Raw genomic sequence first — 20,179 nt, 5'->3', positions numbered from 1 at the left:
GTGCATCTCTCGAGAAACGCCGGACACAGAGCACACGCGCCGAATAGGCTCGCCCCTTCGTGATTAAAGTAATTAGGAGGCAGGGTGGTTCTTCGCGACGGACTATGCGCGGTGAACAACGCGACACGTACACTATAGTTATCCGGAATCGTCCACTTTCCGCGACGGGAGTACGCGATACACTGGTGATCGCGTGATTTTAACTCTCTTCGCACAGATTTTTCTCCGTCGTGCCACCTTTCTTTCGCGAGCCACAACCGAAGTCTGCCGTAACGGGAACCAGCGGGGCCGCTTCGTCCTTTCGCAAGGAAGGGGCGTACGGTAAAGGATGCACGTATACCTGCGCGCTACTGCGCGTTCGCCGCAGGTACACATCGACATTGACCAATGAACGTCCCTTGGTTGGAAACGGGTCACAGGTAGATCCTTTGGCCTTCTGCCTTCGACCTTCTCCCGAGCGAACGGTTCGCATTCTGAGAACAACCACTATTTTTGGAAACTCTAATCCCATCGAAATAAGCACCTCGTGTCGTCGAGCTACGATCGATCGATTTAAAGAGCGAAATCATTTTTTTCCTCGAGTCATCGGATACGAAAGTTTTTCCTAGAAGTGAGGTTAGTCCGTGTTTAAGTGGAGCAAATTCTTTCTATCTGTTTTGCATCGTACCATGGAACGTCGGACGGTACACTGCGACTGCGAGAGCGGTCTACGAGATAATTGAGTCGGTTGATCGTAGTTTTCTACATTGTCTCTCATGAACGGTAATAGAACATCGTGACATTGCGATTGTCCGTCGCGGTGGGTTTATCGAACCGATTTAATGTTTACCGGAGAAAACCAACTGGTGACCAAAACTTTGATCTTGATTTACCGACCTCCACGGTGTACAATATTTTCTAGACAATTTCCCTACACTTCCTAGGGCGTTAATCGCATTATCGGTTTGCTCGGGCATTGCGTTGCATAGGTGGCACAACAGTCGTCTTTAATAATATATGTACAGTTAAACAATGTACATTTAATATTTGTGCATTCGATGATATCTATACCGTACGCTTTAAAGTTGTAATAATCGATGGGCTAAAAATTCAATCGAATTTTGAACTTCCATTCGATGAACTTTCTTTGTTAGAATTTACAGACAACTATCTTCTACGACTCTCGCTTACAAGACTGTTTGTACGAATTAAGGAAAGTAATGTGTATTATGAATGCAAGATGTTTCGTTTGAAAGGAAAGAATATAAAATAGAGTGTTTATTTTAAACATTGTAACCGAATACAATAATTTGGTCGGTAAGGAAGTCCACAAGTTTGCTCTCTGTATCGTAGGCGTCGCTAGATTTTCAAATATTGTTTACATATTATTGTCGAGCGAGTGTCGTTCCCGCTATTTTTTGATGAAATAGAAGTCATATGTCGGCACCTTCTTATTTTGATTTTTAATTATCTCGCAACCTTGGTAATACTTTCACTATGACGAGTTCTGTTAGCACAAATCCATCTACTTTGTTGCCTTTAGGTAAGATATATTTTATTTACAATGTCTTTATAACCTCACTTTGTTCTTTGAACACTTTACTGACCCGCAGCATGAATTTACAGAGTTAGTTGACAAATGCATCGGTTCTCGGATACACATTATTATGAAAAACGACAAAGAAATTGTCGGCACTTTATTAGGTTTCGATGACTTTGTAAATATGCTGCTCGAAGATGTGACGGAAAGCGAAGCAACCTCCGAAGGACGAAGGGTCACTAAGCTCGATCAAATTTTGCTCAATGGAAGCAATATCACGATGGTTAGTAATTAACGTTTGCAAGTAACCAATTTTTATGTTCGCATCGGGTATACCAAAATTGTTCGATCCAGTTTTATCGAGGTATTTCAATCTGTGTTCGTATAAAACTGATCATTCTCTTTGCAAGGATCAAAATCAATTTATAGAACGGAATTAGGGCATTTTGACAGTTGTTTATATATTTTTGTTGTAGCTTGTACCTGGTGGAGAAATGCCCGATACGTAAAATAACATCCTTTTTGTTATATTTTGTACAATAAAAGTATAAACATTAATCTAAGCGTACGTACTATGAAAAAATTAATGTTATTTTCGAATTGAAAATATTAATCAAAATAAATATTACCGAGCAATCAATGTATAAATACGATCAATTACTTCATCAGTTGTGGGTCTATCCGTAGCATTTTGCGACCACATTTTTTTGTACAATGTTTTATAAACGCCTTTAAACTCGTCGTTGATAATTTTGTCATCTGGGCGATTCCCTTTTGCAGACAGATAGATAATCGTGTGACAATGTAAACCGGCGAATGGCAATTTTCTAGAAATCATTTGCCAAGCTACGACACCTAAAGAATAAATGTCTGCTGCCGGAGTTGGTTTATTCCCTTTTAATACCTCTGGAGCTGTATAGCCTGGTGTACCCTAAACAAAAGTTGTCTTTAACAAAAAGTAACGTAACTAAATAAAATAAACGTACGTTCGATTCAAAAGTGTCGTTGGACTCTCCTATTAGTACAGAGCTACCAAAATCGGTAAGCTTCGGTTGACCATCTGCAGACATTAGAATGTTTTTTGGTTTAACATCGGCGTGTACAATGCCTGCATTGTGACAAAATTGTAACGCGTACGTTATGCCTCTTAGCGTGCGCACTCTGTCGTTTTTAGTTAACGCAGATTTGTCCAGACGATCTTGAAGACTAGTACCGCATAATTCCATTGTTATTAAAGATATAGAAGCACCTTGTTCTATCATCAAAATTTTCACTATGTTAGAGTGTCTTAAGAAAGAAGCGTGTTGTTCAGACATTAATACATTGTTGTACTTTTTTGTCTGTACCACTTTAGCTGCCACTTGATTACCTATTGAACATTTAATCGACATTCTCAAAAATATCTTACATACGGTTTAACGTGCTAGAAACTTACTCGTCAAAGGTTACATATTTTACCTTTATAGGAAGCTTTATATACAGTTCCAAATCTACCACACCCAAGCACCGTACCATGTTTCTTTGGAAGACCATCTTTCAATATTTTCTTTCTGTTAGGGGTATCTATATTAAAAGGCGATATATGGCCCTTGTTTTCGATATTTTGTTTACAAGTATTCTCGTTTGGTGTCTTTGGACTTAAAAATTGTCTATAACGATATAATATAAAACGCTTTCGAACAACGGAAATTAAATTCGTTTGTTTTTTTCTTCCGCAACAGCATTACCTTTTCTCCACATTGCGGAACGCACGAGGCGATATATTACACAATTTCACTGCCAATCTTTGCGGTGAAGCCATGTTGAGATTGCTATTTAACAGAGAGTAATGTCGTACGTGTGTCTCGTTTCTTGTTACTTCATCAGAATTATAACGGAAATGAGCGCCTTTTTTTTTCATAAAGCGTTACATAGGCTTTAAGTAAACGACAAGGACGCGAACAGACAATAGTAAACAGTGTGTAACTGTAACGCAAAGTTTTGTAGAAATTTGTCGATATTAACGAAGAACGTTGATCAAGAATTTTATGAATAATATCGTTGTAACGTGTAAATAGAGCAGCGTGTAAGGTACGATAATGAAACGTCTAAATAGAGTACGAGGATTTCAAAAGACTAAGATAGAGTGCAATTAAAATGTTTTATTTCTCTATTTTCTAATATAAGGCGTGAACCATCTACTAGTAGTCTATTACTAATTATTACTCTTTAATACTGTACGATAACTAGATTATTTACATTTTTTTTAAGAACTCATAACAATTGATACTCGTTCCAATAATCTCTCAATATATGTAATATCAGTGGTATGTATATAGTAACATGTTAATGTACTAGACATAACATATCTAATGAATTTTTGTGTTAAAAATTTGACTCTAATAGTACATGCTCGTAAGTACTGCCAGTATTTTTTACAGTAACTCTGGACCTCTATCACAATTACGCAGCACAATGTTTGTCACACGAAACTGATGTTTTATACAAATTAGTGGTAATAAGTAACGCGGTAATACATTTTTTTCTTTTCAGAAATAGTGAGATTAAAATTCGTTATTATTCAGTAAGGTACTTTAGTGGATTAGCAAAATATTTTAACGAATTAAAATAGAATGTCTTTTCTCTTTGTAACAGCATTCAAAATAGTCGGTTTCATCTTTGTTTTCCTTTGTTGCACGTATACGATATACGGTAACGTATTATTATGGCTTGGTCTTTTTCGAAGTGTAGAAACTTTACATTTGGAAAACTAACAACTACAATAAAATTAATAGTTACCGAGGTGAAATACCTACCAATACTGATCAGTTCTTATATCGAAAATAAAGTACAAAGTGAATATTTAAGGGGGCTTGTTATTCGCACAATGGTAGTTTTACTACGTTTTAAGTTGGCTTATGTTCTAATTTTAAATAAGTACACGATTGGTTTAAGTAAAAACTCTATTTTTGTTCCTTTCTCGTAAGTAAATACGAACGAAGGTCGATCCAAGCTTTTTCGGAAGTAGTTGCTGAAATTCTTGAATCGCGAAGCTTATTTTCTCCGGGTTTAACGAACATTTGACTATTTAACGTGAAATTATTATTCGTGCAACGTAACGTTGATCAAAGGGGCGTGAGGTATATCGAATTTTGAAAAATTAGATCCCCGACGGAAAAACGTCGATAGTTTCACGCATACATACGAATACGAATTTGTTTGTGATCGGCATTTCGTGGAAAGTTTTATTTAAATAACAGAGTGCGTTTCAACGAAAGGACTGATTCTTAATCGATGGAACAGTAAATTCGTTCGTTTAAGTACTCGCAACAGTTGTAACGTAACGAAGACTGTCTTTCTTTAACGTTTTCAACATTTAAGTTATCGTTTTCAAGTTATTTATAAAATATCGTTTTCATCGAAGAAAAATGGTGATAACTTTTTTTCCAGCATATATTCAACAGATATTGCTAAATGATTGTAATTCTTCGCACGTAGTGCTAACGAGTTACGGTCCCAAAGAAATTAGAGCTACAATATTCATCGATGAGAACAGCTAACAAGAACTACTCGGACATCTTTTTATAAAAGATTCGATTTCATTCGTCCACGTTGTTTCCACGTGGACGGAACAGCACCATTAATAATCTGCGATCTTTTGATTTGGCACTCTCGTATTCTGTGCCATTACGCTTAAATGTTTCCTGAGCAACGGTATCGTTCATCACTGTTCTTTAGAGGCACTCGGAGGCACCTTTTCTCCTCATCGACTCCAAGAAAGATGAAACGCATTACAAATTTCGATTACGAATATATCGGACAGTGTTCTGGTACTCGATACATTTTGCGTATCGCAACGTTTATTCGGTATTCGAAAACAATATCAATTTGTTCCATAATGTGTACAGATCATTTGAATTCGCAATTCGAACCGGGTTGCCGAAACAAACGAATATATTATCAATCCAGAGTATCTTTTCTTCTTCGAAGATTCGATTTCATTACCTACAGTCCTAGGTAACGTTATTGTATTTTATAAATCGATCGATGCGATTCCAGCAAAAAATACATTTCTTCCTTCGAGTACCAGTACACATCGAAGATATTGGTAACAAACGTAGATTTCACCGGTCCAGCTTCTCCGGTATACGCATCGTTATCGATTATTTACAAATTTTCTAGTACAAAATAAACTTTACGAATTCAACGAGTTAACTGCTTCTTTATGGGTATCGTAACCCCCCGTTTGTCTACCCTTTATCCACGCCCATCCTTAAATCATCGGTATACATATTTGCTCTTTCATGAAAATAGACTCTTTTTTTCTTCGCAAACTCGCACTAGCGTTGAAAGACGCTCTGATACGTGATAGAGGTTACGGAAAAAACGAACAAATTCCTTCGAATTGAAACAACAAGGGAGAAGCAGGGAGAACGATATATCGGTGGGAAGGAGGGAGAGGGAGAGGGGTAGGGGTAGGGGTAAGGAAAAAGAGAGAGAGAGAGAGAGAGAGAGAGAAAGCAGGGAGAGGGTATATTCGGAGCAAGTCGAATAAGGCACTATCTAACCAGGTAACGGAGCTTCCTCGTAGAAATCTGGCTCGTCCTCGGTGCTCTCGTGTTCCGATCCTTTGCTGTCGAGTGCCCGCAACTCGGCGACGGTGAAAAAGTGTCTCATCTGTGCTCTAAGAGGTATCATGAGAATCAGGAAGAACGGAAGCGCCAGGGCCGCCCTGGTGCTCTTGACGGTCCACAGTATGGCTAGGCACAGTATCTGTATGAGCGTGAAGATGTGCATTTTGTACGTTTGCACGCGACGAACGTAATTGGCGGTGCCGTGGTGTTTCACCGGCATGAAGAACAGCTTGACGCGGTCGAACATTTGCACGCCGTTCGTCGATGAGATGCCCATGTAGAGAAACACACCGAGAAGGACGGACATCGGTACGCGTCGCAACAGCGGCGCCATCAGCACGCTCACTCCGATCAATACGGCGACCAGCAGAGCGCTCACCCTTTGCTCCTTCACCTCGACGATGTGGGGCTTGTCGCCGGGTGCATGGGTGCGGGACATCACCGTCACCGCCGACACGTGCGTCAGCGACCTGACCGAGGCGGCGCAGCACCACGGGGCGCCTATCAAACCGCAGCCAACGTTCATCAAGCAGACCACCACTATGTCCATGTGGTATCCGTTACCCTTGCGCAGCTTTCGCTCTTTCTTGTCGATGATCAGTCTGGAAAGAAGGGAAATCGTATTATTAAAGCGTTTCTTCTCTCGGTTGCGGTATCGTCGGAAAGTTCACCCAAGGTGAAACGTCTTCTTCTTCTTCGGAATTCTCCACATTCTTCGAGTACGGTAGAGTACGGTAGAGCGGTACTACAGAGAATATTAATTTTCAGCTTACTTACTACATCGATCTCGTCCCTCGATTCTACATTTTTCACGGTAGAATCACGATCGTCGTAGTTCTCTTTTACAGTGTAACTAAAACCGATCGTTCGTGGGAAGAAGAAACGCGAGAGTTGCGAAACGTTGACGATAGACGCGCGTGATAACCGTACGCGTTAAAATAACATTGGACGCGCTTTAAATATCGCAAGACGGTTACGAATCTATCGCGATGCAAACCGGCGTCACACGGAAGAGGTTTCCCTCCTCTCAGAGCGACTGCTTCCTCTTTGGTAGACATCGTTTATCTCGATCGTCTCGTACTCGGGAAATCCGAACTACGGAAGAAACGATATTTCCGCGCGCACCGAAAGTTACTCGATATATCTTACTCGGAGATTTGAGTTTCCATGAAGACGAGAATGTAAACCAGCAGAGCCGGCACAATGCAAGCCATGGCCATCCACAGAGGGATAGGTTTGTGTACCCCAACGGGCGATACGAGCCAACTTCTGCCAGGCTGAGTCGGCGATAGACCTTCCGGGACCAAGAGTTTCTCCGTTTTCACCATTGCCAAGTAGTCGATCAACGCGAACACGATGATGCTGATCGGTACGCCAAAGTCACCGAAGGCTCTCCTGGCGCTTCGACCGAGATAGTGACTGTTACGGAAGATTCGCAAATAATAAGCGCCGAGGAAGGTGCCCAGACACAGAATGGTGCACATCAGCGCGGTGTTCGGTTGATTGATCAGCAATCCCGCAGCGTTGCGACCCGGTATCAGGGTCTGTGGCTTCTCCAACTGGAGGACGACCGTGTCGCCCGACACCGGCGACACGACCTTCATCTCCGTGAGGTTCAACCGCGATTCCCAGTACATCGTTTCGTTGGTCTCGGGAACGAAGCTGTACTCGTCGAGAAGCGGATTCTTCGCGAAGTAATTGTACAGCTTGATGAACGTCTCGACGATGTAGAGGAGGGATATCAGACCGGTGAATATCTCCTCGGTGAAACGGGTGAAGAGCCTGACCAGTACCGATCCCTCGACCGAGGCGATGGCCAGCGCTATGATTCCCATCCAAGCTCCTACGTAGACTCGCACCGTTAGAAATTCGAGCTCGTTCGCCAGACAAAAGTTGTAGAGACTCTCGTCGAAGAGGAGAAGGGGCCCGGTCGTGCCGATTATAACGAGTGGTTGGGTGGAGAACAGAGCCATCACGATCCCGGTCCAGGAACCGGAGACCAGGGTCTCCGATATACCGATTACGTTGTGCGTCTTGTCGCTCATCAGACCGCCGAAAGTGATGGCCGTGCACAGAGCGGCAAAGTACATGAAGATGGCAGCTGCCAAGCAGGAGGAATTCAAGCCGTCCGTGAAGTCGGATAGGTAAAAAGGGTAACGTCTTTTGATGTCGTTGATGAGACCACCGAAGGGACGTTTCGTTCTACGAAGAGGATCGTCGTCGCCGGATGGTTTCTTCTCTTCTTCGCCAGCGAGAAGAGCTGCGAAAAAAGGAAACGTATCTCGTTAGACTTTTTCGATCCAGGCTACTACTACCGCGATACCTAATACGCGTCCGTCGAGTCTCGAGTCTCGCTGTTGACAATACCAAAGGGTGTTTCGACGAGAACGATGTTTGATTTTTCGCTCGTTGCAAATCGGATATTCTATTTCTTCGTTCTTCTCGTCGTATCGCGAGATAAGAAATTTTAGAAAAAGACTCAAAGTCTACGGTCGACGTATCTCCGAAGAAGTAAATAAATAAAGACGGTTCGAAGGTCCATCGGATCCATCGTTCCCATCGAAACTCCGTTATTTCGATCTCGATTTGGGTCACCTTTCTTGATGGCAGCTTCGGTTTGAATCGGTTTGTTCTTCTCCTCGAGCGCCTTGGCCTTCCGATTCCTGATAGCCTCGCTCTTCGCCTTGAGCTCGTTGAACGGCAGCAACGCCTGCCGCTCCCAATCACCGGGAGGCAGAACGATCGAGTCGTCGAGGAACTCGTTGATCGCGGATAGAAGCTCGCGCCTCTCGTTGGCTTTGTACGCGATTTTGTGGAAGGAGGTGTTCGCCATCAGGGTGGCGATCGATCTACCGATCTCGTGGTAGTCCAGATCGGCGTTCCTCGGGCCCAGCAAGGTGAACATGAATCTTACCGGTATGGTGACCTCCGTGATCGACGGAATGAACACACCCTCGGCGAGACGGACGAACGCGATCGTCGGTTGGTCCAAAAAATCGACCGCGCCGACCAGGACGACCGTCGCCTCGGCACCGGCCGGTATCCTCTTCAGGATGTAGTCGTTGTGACCCTTTTTCAGGTCCTCGTTGCTGCTGGTGTAGGTGAGCTCCTCCTTCATGTCGACGATCGTGTGGTTGGTGTCCAAGGCCAAGTTGGACGAGACGATTTTCGGCTTCGCGTCGTTCAAGTTCTAGAGGGTGGATCGAACAGGAAGATTCGTTAGAGGGGAGCTCGGTAACGTTCAACGATCGCTTCAATGATATGCATACGATGCGTTGGACCGGATGTAGAGGACCGAGAGGTTTTCGAAGGGCTTTTGCGAGCCGGAGAAGAGTGTTTCGTTGCGCCAGAGGCGGATGGTTGGCTCGCGAAATGTTTTCATTACGGTCCGCGCGCATCCCCCTCCGCGAGGAGGATTTCCTTCGGTAACGGAACATCCGCCTCTGCGTGAAAACTCGCCGATTTCCGTTCGAACGATACAGGGTGTCCGATTTATCGTAACAGGCGCGCGTTAAAAGAGTTTCGCGCATCGTCGGGACAAAGGAGACATTCGAGGTACCGATAAATGGGACTACCTGCGTATCGTAGGATCCGATGGATGTTGTTCGATGTTCGATGGGTGGAGCAGATATCAAGCGGAAATCGGAAGAAAAACGACGCACAACGGCGCGTTAGAGCCGCTCGAGATCCCGTAATAAACGCGAAACGCGAGACAACCTCGAGTCTTTCGCAACGTTCTCGTCCCGCGGCTTTCGGAGATCCCGAGCGAACCTAAGAGGCGCGCGTACGTATCTACGGGGTGGCTAAATACTGCAAGGAGAGTAAAACGAAAAACGGTGTCGTACGAAAAGTGAAACTGACCAATGAACGAAAGTGCGATTGCAAGCTGGAACAGTCAAGCGGCGTCCTTGCTCGATATACTAAAACGAACATCGAAGAAGCCTTCCGCGAGTGCAGAAAACGCAAAAAAAGGTAAAAAGGGAAAAGAAAGAGAGATAGATAGATAGATAGATAGATAGATAGATAGAAAGAGAGAAACGGCAAACCCAAAAGAACTCTACTACGGAGGTGTATCATGGACTTACAAGGTGGTGCGTAAAATACGAACCGTAAAGAATAAGGTGCGGTGCTACGAAGAAAGATAGCCGGACAACGATTTTCCTACTACGAGATACGTGTAGATCCCTACGGGATTTGGCGGTACTCGTAAAAATCGCGTCGGTCGGTCGGTCGGTGGTTCGCGCGCGCGCGTTTCGAAAAAGATGGAGCTCGATTGCGTGCTTTCGTACGTGAGTTTCGTTTCCGTGTTTCCGGGGTCGAAGAAGATAGGGATAAGCGACGAAGAAAAAATGTGGGAAAACACACTCATTCCCCTGTAAGTTCATGCCGAAAGATGTTAATGCGAATATCGATGTGATCGGCGATGGGGCGAGGCGTAAACTAGCGAGTAAGGTTGAAAATACTGCGTTCGAGTTCGGGAAACGAGAGATTTACATGTTGGGTTACATGGTTCTCAGAGGCTTCCCGCGCAGCGTCTTCTTCCTCCAGACAGACGGACTGTGGAAACAATATTAGGACACACGGTCAGTCAGGCCTCCCGTCCACTAACGGATTTCTATCGCTTATTTCTCGCGGTTTATCGAAAGGTAGCTCGCGCGTTAAACACCCGGGGAGAAACGTACGCGATAGAGAACGCGACACCTACTATAAATCGTTAAAAGCATCGCGCGGTTCTTGTACCTGAAGGCTGGTGTAGCTCGAGTAGTTCCTCTTCCCGCCGAATCGGAAACCGCGATCGTGATCGTGCACGTGTCTGTGCCTGAGGAGCAGAGCCCTCATGATCACGGGCCTGTCCTCGGGGAGGATCAGCTCCTCGACGACCATCTGCTCGACCACCCGATACGCCAGCCCGGGGAGATCCTTCTCCTCGAGGTCGAGGAGGACCACGCCGGTCTCGAGGCATCGTCGCAGGTTCAGCAGAGAGTGAAAGCTCAACGAGGCGACGTGGGGTCTGCCCCATCTGTCCGCCCCCTCCTCGACGTCCTCCTCGTACTTGATCCATCGAGCGGTTTCGCGCCACTCGCGTTCCTCACCGATACCGTAGAGCTCGTCCAGTTGGACGAACACCTCGTGGGGCGAGTGATCGTACATCTTCTTGAAGGTCTCGTGCGGTATACCGCCCTCTTTCCTCCGCCCGATCTGCACGGTCGAGTGTGCCGCCTTGTGACGTCTCATACCTCGCGGATCGTCGCTCCTGTGCGACTCGAGGTCGTCGATGTCCAGTTCCTGTAACGTGCTCGCCTCCTCCGGTTGCACGCTCACCCTCCTCGCGAGGACGCCCGCGTTGTCCGGGAGTCCCGCTCCGGATCGTTTCCGCCATTGCGGATCCTCTTGCAGCGAATACTTCCGTGACTTGTGATGGTGTCTTCTGCGACGGGAGAAGCGAAATTCAAGCAACCGGTTAAAGCGCGGAGGAGGAACGGTCGCGGTATTTGCGAGAAATTTTCGATACCGATTAACCGCGTGTACGGTGCGAGCTCTCGAAAGCTTCTTCTCGAAATCGAAAAGGAATCCTTCGAGATCGACTCCGCGTACTCGAGCGATCCGCCTCGTGTTCCGCGGTACGAGGTAGAACGCGCGAGAACGCGTTTAAAGAGCAAAGCTGCGTTACACGATGCGTAACGCGCGAAAAACGCGAGCAACTCGCGCGGTTTGTTTCCCGAATCGCGCGAACGGTCTCGAGTGGCTGGCCGCCACTGTACGCGTTTTGCCAGCAGCCCGGCGAAATCCCGCGAACAATGCCGCCTTCGTTGACACGAGGCACGCGACCGAGTGCCAGAACTGTTTTTGCGCTCGACCCTGGCAGTCACTCCACCCAGTCTGCCATTGATGAAAATCAGACGGATCGGCCAGATCTTGGTCGCAGGAACTCGACGGAACGGTGACTTCTAGCGAGACGTTCTTCGCTCGTTCGTTTACGAGGCGACGTAAAGGAACGTTGCTTCGACGAATAACGATTATGCTCCGAATACGAAAGTACGATGTATCTTTCTACGAAGTGCGATCGCGATCGCGAGCGTGTGGCGTGTGGCGTGTGGCGTGTGGCGTGTGGCGTGTGCGTGTACTTATGCGGTATCGAAGTGGTTCGACGACGTCACATTGTCGACACAGCCCGTACGAAACCGATACGTAGAATTTGTTTTCGCGCGTACGTTCGACATCGCAGAGAACGTTCGACTCGCGCGAAAATCGGACACGTGCATTACCAGTAGAAACGGGAAAGATACTTTTTCAGAAGTCCGATGCGACCAATGCCCATGTCGTAACGGTCCGGGCGGCCATCGTATCGCAGAGCCATGACGACGAACCAGGACCAATTCGTCGCATTCGTCGCACCGTGATCACCGAAAGACAGGAGACGCGATCGAACTAATTACAAGAACGCGAACCCAGTGGCCTCGAGAATCGGACTGCCCGGTACGGCTCGCAACGGACAACGCGAATCTCTGGCCGAAGGCCATCACGTTAGACGGCAATCGCGAACTGGTTCGCATCCCTCCCGCTAAACGTATCGCAATTATCTAATGCCGAAACAAACCAGGGAACTCGAATTGCTCGAATCGTTTTCGAGACGCGACACCTACCACTCGGATACGCGCCGCGTTTTCCCCGTCTCGTTCTTTTCGCTGTTCGCGTTCGGTACGAGCGCGATTCTCCTCGAGCACGATTTCCATCGTCAAACCGCGAACCGAGAGTCGGAAACGAAAAAGACGGGCGATTCTTTTTCTTGTCCCTAACCGCTCGAACAGAAATTGGAATTTTACGCATCGAACGAAACGCATTCGAATCTAAGAGCGTACGGTGAACGGCCATTTGCGCCCAAAGCGTTCCTCGAGTTCTCTCGATGGAATCGATTTTCGACGTCCGCGCAAAACTCGACGACGAGGAGAAGACGGTGCTGACGTAATTTAAAATTCGCGAATGCGCGAATACAACGACGCGCTCGAATCCGTAATTTTGTTATTTGCACGAATAATAAACTACAATTGCTGCATCTTGGCAACTGTTGATACGACGTTTCGGCTCGCAAAGTCATTAATTTAAGCCCCGTGACGACAAACTTCGAGCGTCGTCGTAACGACGAAAACATTCCGACCGCGGATCGAGCGATCGATGCTTTTGCGGTGTGTCTGGCGAACGAAACGATAACGTCGCAAAACGAGACGAACACGGACGTTGCTCGGTGCGCGCGGTGGTTACTCGGCCGACGGACGCCCGACGCATCGCGTTCGGGAACCAAGAAGCTCTTCTCGCGATCCGGATGGACCACTCGATCGAATCGGTCTTCCTTCTAATCGAGATTCGTACCCGCGTCGAGCCGATTCGTTCTCCCTCTTTGCAGCTTTAACGCTTCGAAGCGAAACTCGCCACGAATCGAGACAAAGACGAGCGATACGCGATTACGAAACGAAGCATTTTTAACCCGAACTCGAGCAAATAACGAGAAGGAATTTTTCAGCTTACGCGCGACAATAGACCCTAGGTGCGATCCCGCTCCGACTCGAAAACGAGTCTCGTTGCGGACGAAATTAAACGGTCGAGCGCAACAAAGCCCACGGCACCTAGGAGATCGTTTTATAGCCAACCGTCTCGTAAACTGGGATTTTTGGACCGCTGAACGTTACACGCGTCTGGCACGTTCCTAGATCGCATTTAACCGTCAGCCGTTGCGAGCCGATTCCAAGAATCCGAGGACAGTCCACGCGAGGTTTCCTCTCCCGAACCCACACCCGGGATTCCTTCCCGTTATCGACAACCGGAGAGGATCGGTTCCGCCCGATCCGTAGCGACGTTATTTAAAAATAAACCGAGAACAACGAACAGACGCGAATCGTCGAGAGCAAATTGAATCTCTCGAGAGATTCGGTGTCGTCCTTTCGATCTGAGTTTCGAAACGGTCGTTCGTTATTATTTTATTCAACGCAGGACGTCTGGTTCGTGTCTCGAGCGTAACGCCGCGCGCGATCGAGAACGTCTACCGGGTGTATCCGAACTATGGACAAGGTCTCGCTCTATCGAACGCGCAAATACCGACAAACGAGTTGAAACGTTCTCCGAGTAAAGTTCTTCGTACGCAAATTGTCGAACGACGAGTTCGTTCGGACTGTATCCACAGCTTCGACGCATCCTGGACGAAGAAACGTTTGTTAGCTCGACGATGACCACGCAGGCAACGGTAACGGTAACGAAGCTCGCGACGAGCCGGACAGAGTGTCCGTAATCGAGTCAGGATTTCTACCGGTCGCAAGATTCGGGTTAGGTTCGAGATTGGGTGGGTCAGCGAACCGACTCACTTGTGCTCGTGTTTCTGGTGTCTCCGGCACTTGCGATCCTCCTCGTGGAGGCCAGGTGCGACACCGGCCGGTACCTCGTCCTCCGGGGACGTAGGAACATCTTCCTCCTTGATGTTCTCGAACTGCACCCGTGGGCTACCAACGGTCGGACTGTCGCTGAAACCGGAAGCGGCTCGCTCCGAGATCGGTGCCTCGCTCTCGCTGCTGACAACGTTCTCCGTCTCTTCGGCGGTTTCCTCGTCGGCCTCGACGCTGCTCGGCGACAGCCCGTTGTCCATTTCGTCCCCTTCCGGTCCACCGCCATTTCCCGCGTTCACCTGCCCGTTCTCCTCTTCTTGGCCGACTTCCGTCGTCGATCCTTCGCTGGAAACATCACGAGCGCGCGTTTTTCCTTCGCGTTTGCGTCCTTCTTCGACCTCGTGGACGGTGTTTCGATAAGAGCGAGACGTCTCTCAACACGTGTGAAAGTACGCGGGACGCGTTCGAAATCTCTCGTTCGTTTCGAAGCGCGCAATTACGTTGCAATTACAATTGCAATTTGTTCGAATTTTTCATTACCTTTCGGCGTAATCGGGCCATTGTGTCGCGAACGACTCTCCGAACATTGCTCGATTTTGCGTTCGATTTTCCTCACTCGTGGAACAAAAATTTGACGCGGAACGACGACGTTCCAATCGACGCGGAACGTTCGACGTTCGTCTGTAAACGGGAAGTCGTTCGAAGATCCATCGCTCTTACCGAAACATCTTTCACGTCCGTTTCTTTCGCAAGTATCGCAGCGGGAACGACTTACGGAGAGAGATGTCGTCGCATAGATCTGGAATGAATGCTTTTCAGGGGCATGTGTGGATGAGGGTAACTTCTCTTTCGGTGCTCTGTAAGAAAAATGTAGAATAGAGAGAAATACGTTCGAACTTTCACCGTTTTAACGCAGGAGTGTTAAACTCGTTCTAGGAAAAAATCGTAATTTTTAAGCTATTCGGTTTTCGAAACGGATAAAGTTCAACGCTCTTTTAACGAATTCTTTTTTTCTTTCATCGAATCGGGAGATTCGGTCGGATTTGACCAGACCGGTTTCGTCCGACGTGGAATTTCTCCATACTTTTAAAAATAAACGTACTTTCGTAACAAAACCAATCGTTTCGATAAATCGATTTATCCGATAATAGTGAACGGAAGAAAGAAAAGGATGCGTTTGGTATCGTACCACTGGTGTCCACGTAGAATAGAACGTTAAAATTCTGCGGTATTACGATATTGTACGAAGAATAAATTAATGATCGCGGCATGCCAGAAAGCGGAATTGCCGCAACCTTGGACCGCAAGAAACAATCGATTTACGTAAGCATATTTTCCGTGTCCAGGGTTCGGTCCGAGGAACCGTATTGAATCACGGACCCGATAAGTTACGTTGAAAAAGCTCTCGACGCGAAAGAGAAAACGAAACTCGCGGAGAGAGGAAAAACGGATCGGGCGAAAAAGAGGTAAGAATCGTTTAAACTTCGCGGTTGGCGCTACCGTTAGAAAACGATGTTCGAAACGAGAGGAAAGACGGTACGTACGATTGCAATCGCGATCGCCATATCGCGGTGGTGGTCCTCGGTCCCGATCTCGATCTCGATCGGATCCAGCCGATTCGGAAGGCGAACCGAGTCGGGCTACGTCGAACCTCTCCCCGACGTCCATCGCGAAAACCTTCTCCATCTCCTCGTCGAGTTCCGGTCCCGTTTCCGCGCCATGGCCGTCGACCTGTTACGGGGAAAAGAACATTTCTCGGTTAATTCGAACACGATTTACGAGCAACCGTTGTTACTCGATTTGGAAAAGTTGGACGGTTCGTCGACCGAGAAAACCCTCGTCGAATAAATCGTCGACGATGCGTGGAAACCGAGGTGTCGAGCAATTACGAAGCGATCGTTCATCGAACGCGAAACGTTTCGTACTCGGCGTTGGTAATTCGATCGGAGCGCGATCTGTGCTTTTCCGATAAGACGAGCCGCGGATCGTCCGATAGACGACGTCGTTCGATGTTCGATTTTGGTAAAATTTCAATAAACTCCCGTCATCGTTTTTTCCTTTCGTATCGATTTATCGCATTCGACGGGCTCGCCGTTGACATTATTATAGGTGGTTGCATAATATCGATCCGCCGCGAAGGAAAGGGCCAACACCTCCGAGCAACGACGTTTACTCTCGGCGAACCGATACCGTAAACGGTGGACTTTTTATCGTCGAACGACCGGAGAACGTATTCATCGACGCGTGGCTCGAATCGAGCTACGATACCAGCCGTGCACGCTCGGTCCTCTTTCGCGATTCGATTCTTCGAAGAAGCGCGCGCAGACCAGTCGTTCGAACGTCGTTCGTTTCGCGATCGTTTTTCATCGAGTACCTCTTGCGAGAACTTTCGACGCGTATTTTTCCATCGACTGCGTTCGTAAGCGGCACGCAACCAACCAGCTACGAGAAGAAAGGGTCCGTGATTCGAGTAGGGAAAAACCTCGGTGGTTCGATGCATCGACGACCAGAATCGAAATGCAGAAAATTGCGTACTTTCACCGACTTTCGACAAAATCCATTGGCTCGAGCGACAAAGTTGTAAATTAACGCTCGCAAGTAACGCGTACTGCGATGCAATTGGGTCGTCGATGGAAGCGTGCGCGTCGAATGTTTTTGGCACACTGGAACGAAAGGATACCGACTGGAAACAAATTGTTACGTATACGACGCGCGCAAACAGCGATCGTCCAAGTTCAAAATCCAGTTTCCTCGAGTCCGTGAAAGCTTCGATTCGAGTTTTTCGTCGAAATGCCCGGGAAAGGACGCGCTCGGCTTTCGTCTCTTCGGAGTTATCGAGCATCGCTGGAAATCTAGCAAGATACGGTCGCAGCAAGGTCGAAGCCGCGTATTTCTTTACTCGTCGGACGAAGAATTGCCTCCTTCCTCTCCTCCTCCTTCGTTTTCGAACTCGTTCGATCGTTGCAGCTACACGTAATTAATAAATCGAGCCAACTCCTCGACGAATACCAGTATTCGTTCGCTCTCGTTCCGACGTATCTCGGATTCGCGTACATCCGGTGTATTCAATTTCTTCGAATGCATCCTACTTGCGCATCAATGGACGCGTGTCGTACGAACGATCGAACGAATCGTGTCGCGGATTTTTGTCAGACGCAACGCTGGACGTGGGATCGAGCTCGAGTAACTTACGTCATCGGGAGGACCATTGAAAAACGATGTTGTACTCCGTTACGTGCCGTCGAAGCGGACGCTCCTCCGAACCGATCGAAGTTGTCGAAAATTTGACTCGAAACGAGGAGCGGTGGAGCGGTCGAGCGGTCGAGCGGTCGAGTTCGTTCCGCGATCCACGAAACGGATTTCCTTAGATCTAACGATCTCTCGGAACGGAGCGATCGATGATCGGTAAAAACGGCACCGAATTCCCTCTCTTTCGGCGGTGCGTTTCGTTCACGGTGGTTGTCTTCGTTTTCGTTCGTTTGGCGCTCGAACGGCCTCTTTTAAGGCTCGAAACGCGGGGGTGAACGGGCATCAACGATAGAGGAGAAAGGAATTCCGTCGTTAACGACCGGTAAGCTCGGGTAGCGAGCGATCGAGGGGCACCGCCGAGTTCGATGCATACGTATTCGCGCACTGCGTAAATCGCGGGAGCGAGAGGCGCGCGTCCCGGCGCGGTTCGAAGTGCGTCACGCCGCCGAGGGTTTGGGAACCGTGTCGAATCTACGGTAACGGAGACCGAAGGAGCGCGATCGAACCCGCGATTCTTCGATGCCGCTCCGACCTCGAGTTTCGACGAGTCCAAAGCAACGCGCGATCGACGCGACGTTCGACGGAAAGGACTCGCGCCGTCCACCGAGATCCTTCAGCCTCGACGAACGATCCGAACGGAGAACTCGAGAGGAATCGAGAACGAACCGCGCGACGTCGGACCCGATCGAAGATCCTCGTCCTCGCGCCGAGAGGAGTACTTCTTCGAGCGAGAGTCCTCCCGAGGGACCTGGAGAACCGCGAACGCGATACGGTCCATCGACGATCGGTAGAGTTCGACGAGTCCAAAATCGAAACATCGATCCGTAACGCGGAAACGAACGGAACGATCGAGCCGAGTTCGGGGGAACCGCACGAGCCACCGTTCACCGATCACCGTTCACCGTTCACCGTTCACCGTTCACCGTTCACCGTTCACCGGTGAAAGTCCTACGGAGAAACGTTTCTCCTCGACGGAGGAACGTCGCCGAGTCACGAGTTCACTGTCATAGTCGATCCTTCGAGAAGAGAGTACCCTTCTCGAGTAGGAGGACCGGATCGGTCCACGGCACGGAAACGATGCACGGTGCGCGAAAGCCCGCGACGTTGGCCAACGCACTGTCGAACCGCTGACACTCGGATCCTTCCAACTGTGGAGAGAGACGGAGAGAGAAACAGAGAGAGAGAGAGAGAGAGAGAGAGAGAGAGAGAGAGGGGGAGGAGCGTTCCTTCTCGTGGCCAGGGCGAGAGAGACACTGCGTCGCGCGATAAGATATCACCTGGTGGCTCGTCCGCAGGGATCGACGTAACCAGCGGAGGACCTTGCCCGATGCCCGTTGGAAGAACGACTTCTCGGAGGAGTTAGCGGCGGCCTCGGGCATGGCATCCCGGGCCAAAGTGACACCCGGCCGGTCGGCTCGTGCTCGCAGCTCGAAAACCCAAACTGACGAAGAGGGTAGCGCCGCCACCGCAGAAAGTGCGCGCGGTGGGGATGGGGATCCGGGGGCTGGCGTACGCCCGGAGGGGTCGGAGAGGTGCGGCGATCCGTCCCGAGGCGGGGCGAGACGAGGACCGACGAGGAGCGACGAGGAGAGACGAGGAGAGGCGAGGAGAGACGAGGCGAGCTCGCCTCGGTCGATATCAACCCCATACGTCGCGACCAGACGGATCTCTCCACCGAAAGCCACCGTTACCCTTTCTATCCCCCTCTTTGGCCGATCGCGGTTCTCCCGGGACGCAGCCGGACCCGACCGACTTCCCTCGCGCGTCGGCCTTCCCACACCTACCCGGATCAACGAGATTACGCTTCCTCGAGTACTCCGAGAAACCGATCGCGACTACTTATCGCCCACCGATGATCCCCCTTCTCCTCCTCCTCCTCCTTCTCCCTTTCGATCTTTATCCGATTCCTTTGCACCAGCCACCGAATCGAATCGCTGGTTCCCAAGATCCGAGGGATCGTCGAGGCACGTCGTGTACCATCCAATTTGGCGCAGTTCGCTCGGAATTGATTTTATTACCATGGAGCCTCGAGAATTACGAAGGCTCCCTCTGGGAAACGGAACCTCGGACGCGACACCGACAGAATCGAACCTTACCGATCCGGATAAACGATCCGTTCGAGCCTTCGTAAATAATAAAAAAAGATACGCGCGGCCACCTTACCGTGTCGCGATCGTTTCGTCGAGCTACCCGAACGGGCTTTGCGAACGGTTCCGCGAAGATACGACGAAACGTATAAAATTTTCCGCGCGCCTCGTCGCCTCGAGCATCGTTGAGCGCAGGTAGGGGACAGCGACACGGAACACCTCGTTCGTTGCATCGTGTCGACAGGTGGAAGGGACGAGCCACTTAAGAACGAGCGAAATTGGAAGTGGAATTCCTCCGCTTCGAGTAAAGGCGGAGCCCGTTGGTGGGAGTAGCGGGGT

At 48.7% G+C, this 20,179-nt stretch overlaps 3 protein-coding genes across 7 annotated transcripts; 1 reads left to right on the top strand and 2 right to left on the bottom strand.

Annotated features, from left to right (window-relative positions):
• Positions 1 to 118: 118 nt before the first annotated feature.
• LOC143148585 (U6 snRNA-associated Sm-like protein LSm5) lies at positions 119 to 2,400 on the top strand. The gene is made up of 3 exons (XM_076315051.1): positions 119 to 1,522; positions 1,606 to 1,802; positions 1,996 to 2,400. The coding sequence occupies exons 1-3, from the start codon at positions 1,477 to 1,479 to the stop codon at positions 2,026 to 2,028; spliced, it is 276 nt and encodes a 91-aa protein (XP_076171166.1). The 5' UTR covers positions 119 to 1,476; the 3' UTR covers positions 2,029 to 2,400.
• Positions 1,229 to 3,514, bottom strand: Mos (proto-oncogene serine/threonine-protein kinase mos). Its single transcript, XM_076315044.1, has 4 exons — positions 3,247 to 3,514; positions 2,978 to 3,168; positions 2,506 to 2,888; positions 1,229 to 2,450 (listed from the first exon to the last, which is right to left on the bottom strand). The coding sequence occupies exons 1-4, from the start codon at positions 3,417 to 3,419 to the stop codon at positions 2,145 to 2,147; spliced, it is 1,053 nt and encodes a 350-aa protein (XP_076171159.1). The 5' UTR covers positions 3,420 to 3,514; the 3' UTR covers positions 1,229 to 2,144.
• Positions 3,515 to 3,640: 126 nt separating this feature from the next.
• Positions 3,641 to 19,178, bottom strand: Ae2 (anion exchange protein Ae2). Of its 5 annotated transcripts, none has more exons than XM_076315033.1 (9): positions 19,031 to 19,178; positions 16,049 to 16,235; positions 15,280 to 15,361; positions 14,487 to 14,849; positions 10,873 to 11,560; positions 10,627 to 10,689; positions 8,728 to 9,322; positions 7,282 to 8,392; positions 3,641 to 6,734 (listed from the first exon to the last, which is right to left on the bottom strand). In XM_076315033.1, exons 1-9 carry the CDS (start codon positions 19,130 to 19,132, stop codon positions 6,062 to 6,064), a joined length of 3,864 nt encoding a protein of 1,287 aa, XP_076171148.1. In that variant the 5' UTR covers positions 19,133 to 19,178; the 3' UTR covers positions 3,641 to 6,061. The 5 variants fall into 5 exon arrangements, with proteins under 5 accessions (XP_076171148.1, XP_076171150.1, XP_076171149.1 ...); XM_076315035.1 differs by having other exon boundaries at positions 10,639 to 10,689; XM_076315034.1 differs by having other exon boundaries at positions 10,873 to 11,557.
• Between the last annotated feature and the right edge of the window lie 1,001 nt (positions 19,179 to 20,179).

Source organism: Ptiloglossa arizonensis, chromosome 6 (genome assembly GCF_051014685.1).
Source record: "Ptiloglossa arizonensis isolate GNS036 chromosome 6, iyPtiAriz1_principal, whole genome shotgun sequence".
NCBI lineage: Eukaryota > Metazoa > Arthropoda > Insecta > Hymenoptera > Colletidae > Ptiloglossa > Ptiloglossa arizonensis.
This window is presented reverse-complemented; position numbering and strand designations above follow the sequence as displayed.

Coding starts and splice junctions, on each gene's coding strand:
- Ae2 (XM_076315033.1), bottom strand. CDS start 19,132: ATGCCCGAGGCCGCCGCTAACTCCTCCGAGAAGTCGTTCTTCCAACGG. Junction 8,393..8,727: donor CGAAGCTGCCATCAAGAAAG/GTGACCCAAATC, acceptor CTTTTTTCGCAG/CTCTTCTCGCTGGCGAAGAA. Junction 6,735..7,281: donor ATGGAAACTCAAATCTCCGA/GTAAGATATATC, acceptor CCTTCTTTCCAG/ACTGATCATCGACAAGAAAG.
- LOC143148585 (XM_076315051.1), top strand. CDS start 1,477: ATGACGAGTTCTGTTAGCACAAATCCATCTACTTTGTTGCCTTTAG. Junction 1,523..1,605: donor ATCTACTTTGTTGCCTTTAG/GTAAGATATATT, acceptor ATGAATTTACAG/AGTTAGTTGACAAATGCATC. Junction 1,803..1,995: donor ATGGAAGCAATATCACGATG/GTTAGTAATTAA, acceptor TTTTTGTTGTAG/CTTGTACCTGGTGGAGAAAT.
- Mos (XM_076315044.1), bottom strand. CDS start 3,419: ATGAAAAAAAAAGGCGCTCATTTCCGTTATAATTCTGATGAAGTAACA. Junction 3,169..3,246: donor TTCCGCAATGTGGAGAAAAG/GTAATGCTGTTG, acceptor ATATCGTTATAG/ACAATTTTTAAGTCCAAAGA. Junction 2,451..2,505: donor ACGACACTTTTGAATCGAAC/GTACGTTTATTT, acceptor ACTTTTGTTTAG/GGTACACCAGGCTATACAGC.